A 3,231-nucleotide genomic window follows, 5' to 3' on the forward strand; every position below is an offset into this window, starting at 1 on the left:
GCCCCGTGGTGGATGGCATCGAGCAGGACGAGCCGCGCCGCAGCACGCCTCAAAGCGTATGAGAAATTAGATTGCACGTTGAGGGCTGCTAAAGGGCCCGGCGCGTTATCACGCCCGTGCGTCTGCTGGAGGAGGGGTCGGAGCGCGGGGTTAGGGGTAGGAGTGAAGGAGGGCTGGAGAAGGCCTGGAGGAGGGCTGTAGGGGAGCTGGAGGTGGACTGGAGGAGGGCTGTAGGGGAGCTGGAAGAGGGCTAGAGGAGAGCTGGAGGAGGGCTGGAGGAGGGCTGGAGGAGGGGAGAAGAAAAGGCTGGAGGAGGGCTGTAGGGGAGCTGGAGGAGGACTGGAGGAGGGCTGTAGTGGAGCTGGAGGAGGGCTAGAGGAGAGCTGGAGGAGGGCTGGAGGAGGGCTGGAGGAGGGCTCGAGGAGGGCTGGAGGAGGGCTAGAGGAGGGCTAGAGGAGGGCTAGGGGAGGGCTAGAGGAGGGCTAGGGGAGGGCTGGAGGAGGGCTAGGGGAGGGCTGGAGGAGGGCTGGAGGAGGGCTGGAGGAGGGGAGAAGAAAAGGCTGGAGGAGGGGAGAAGAAAAGGCTGGAGGAGGGGAGAAGAAAAGGCTGGAGGAGGGCTGGAGAAGGGCTGGAGGACGGCTGGAGGAGGTCTAGCTGGGCTGGGCGGGGGCCACGGGCTGCGACTCCCTTCTCCGTAGGAGACGGTGCCGAGGCCTCCGATGGGGTCGCCAAAGCCCCATCCGTTCCACTCCAGTGCATATCTCTATCCCGATCCCGATTTATATCAATCCCGGTGCATGGGGAACGACTGTATGCCTCTGCGCCTTGCCCCGAGGGGGAGGGGGCGCGGCGGAAAGTCGGGGGCACGACGCAGCGGAGCCCCGGCTATGCCTCGAGTACATGGTGCGGAAAGCCGAGTCAGGCAACGGCCTCAGAGCCGACGCGTGGTGCTGGGAGGAGGGTGCGGGGCGGAGCAAATCCCTGGACGAGCAGCTCACCATGGAGGGCGCAAGGTCCTAATGCCACAGAGGCCTGCCCGAGGAAAGGGCAAGGGTGTTTCACAGTGTCGCAGCGACACCGGCAGCGGCAGGCCACCGCGAACGCCAAAGTGGCGAAGCGGAATGGAGCCGTACATTTGAGCTGTGAGTAGAACGCAGCGCGTGGGTGGGTGTGGGTAGCGAGTGCTAAGTAACCGGGAATGTACCCACTGTTTTATTCGAGAGTAAATGGAAGGCATTCAGTCATAAAAGTCGAAGTCTCGCAGCATTAAAATAACAATCAACAGTTTGTGAGTGAGTGTGTTTTCTCTAGCACTGTGCCAAATTCAATACGTTAAAGAGGCCGTCACCAATTATGTTCAATAAAAGTGAATCCTCGTTTATAGCTATATCTGTTTCTACAGAAAATGTGAAGTGGCATCAAGAATTTACCGATAGGTCACTGACCTCATATTTTAATACAAAGATTCCGGTGTTGCAGGTTTTTTTCCGCTGCCGTCCGTGTACTGCCTGGTCTGGATCTGCCTGGACGTGTTGTTCTGCACTGCCTCCATCATGCACCTTTGCACCATCTCTGTGGACCGATACCTCAGTCTACGCTACCCCATGCGCTTTGGCCGCAACAAGACCCGGCGACGCGTCACTCTCAAGATAGTCTTTGTCTGGCTGCTCTCCATCGCCATGAGTCTGCCTCTCAGCCTCATGTACTCACAGGTACGCAAAAGCATGATTCTTGCAACGAGACTATCGTGTGCAAATTCGCAAAAGCTAAATGCTAGACACATTTAATAATAGACGGATGTTTCTGGATATTGTCTTAACTAAATGCTGGAGGGTAAGTTTATAAGAGTGAGGCCAGTCAATCTACCACAAGCAAAGATTGTTTTGGTAAGAGCAACAACACGCAACATTTCGATTGCACAGCAAATCCGTTTAGCAGTACGGTTGGTCCGTTCTCTATGTTAATAACAGACCACCTAAAGGGTTTCATGGCAAGCAAAACACATACAACTTAAACTACGCCTTTTTATATAAACAATAATCTCTCCTTAGCTGCCCTTATGCAATATTTTTGTTACGTGTGGCATACAGAGGAAAACACGACAAACATCTACATGAATGGGTGACATGACCCTCCCCCCACCCCGCCCTGGTTCGGCCGCCCCCGTATGTGCCCATCACTCACTCGCCATGAAATAAACATGGCGCGGAGAATAACGGGGCGACTACGGCGACGGAGCACGGCGGCGGGCCGGAGCTCAAAACGCAACAAAACGAGGAGATAAGCCCGTGCAATACTCAGACCCAGACCCTTACGTCTTCCTACCTGTCATTTTCCGTCACGTCTGTCATCTTGGAAGCACGCATGAACAATGAACACCACACCGAATCTGGATTTGTGATGACCCTCATTTCTGCTATGACTATTTTTTTGTGATTCCCTTCGATTTATCGCTTTTCTGGACATGATAACTTGGTATCGGGAAAAAACATGCAATAAATGTATATGGTATTAAGTTGTCACAAAAATAATGTGATAACTTTTCATCGCAAGTTTTTGTGATAGTAGCTCCTGTTTTACACTAAACTTTACGATTGGGAGTTGTCATATTATTTATGTAGTAACTTTCCCTTATACTTTTCATGGTATATTTTGTTGCCATAAAAAGTTATCACGTCTAGAAAAGCGAAAAATTAGAAGAATCACAAAATTGAGCTATCGCAAACTTTTGTGATAAAAGTGTCATGGATCCAGATTCGGTGTAAATTTGAGCATTATTTTGAACTTCACTTTCTTAAATAAGGAAATGATACCTTCTGAGCATAGGAACCCATCACCTAAAATTCTTAAATCAAATACGCGAAGCACTGGTGACTGCCGCCTGGGTTACACATCTGCTTTGACGGAGCGTTGCTTCCAACAGCTGCTCATGATGCAAGCACGCTCGACAACAATGAATGTGCGTCATTTAGTCTAAAACGGCTGCCAGACGGCCAGAGTTGGGAGAGATGAATTACAAATATGCTGCTGCGCGTAGGCACACACACACACACACACACACTCACACACAGGCGCGCGTGCGCGAGGGTCGCGGGTGGCAGGGTGCCGGGGTGTGGCCGCGGGCGTGTCGGGGCGTGGCGTGGTGGGGCGCGCGGCCTTTGCGGTGCTTTGAGCTGCCAACTTTCATTTGCATTGCTCCAGGCGGAGAGCGCGCAGAGCGAGGTGACCACC

The 3,231-nt window shown here is 52.8% G+C and overlaps 1 protein-coding gene across 1 annotated transcript in view; it reads left to right on the top strand.

Annotated features, from left to right (window-relative positions):
• LOC113204846 (alpha-2B adrenergic receptor) overlaps positions 1-3,231 on the top strand; it is a gene marked incomplete at its 5' end in the record, with an annotated part of 160,657 nt that overhangs the window by 135,689 nt on the left and 21,737 nt on the right. Inside the window, one exon of the mRNA XM_052267991.1 lies at positions 1,480-1,712. Coding sequence (XP_052123951.1) covers positions 1,480-1,712 — 233 coding nt within the window. The remainder of the gene's footprint in view (positions 1-1,479; positions 1,713-3,231) is intronic.

This window comes from Frankliniella occidentalis, unplaced genomic scaffold, assembly GCF_000697945.3.
Source record: "Frankliniella occidentalis isolate FOCC.00 unplaced genomic scaffold, Focc_3.1 Scaffold62, whole genome shotgun sequence".
Classification (NCBI taxonomy): Eukaryota; Metazoa; Arthropoda; class Insecta; order Thysanoptera; family Thripidae; genus Frankliniella; species Frankliniella occidentalis.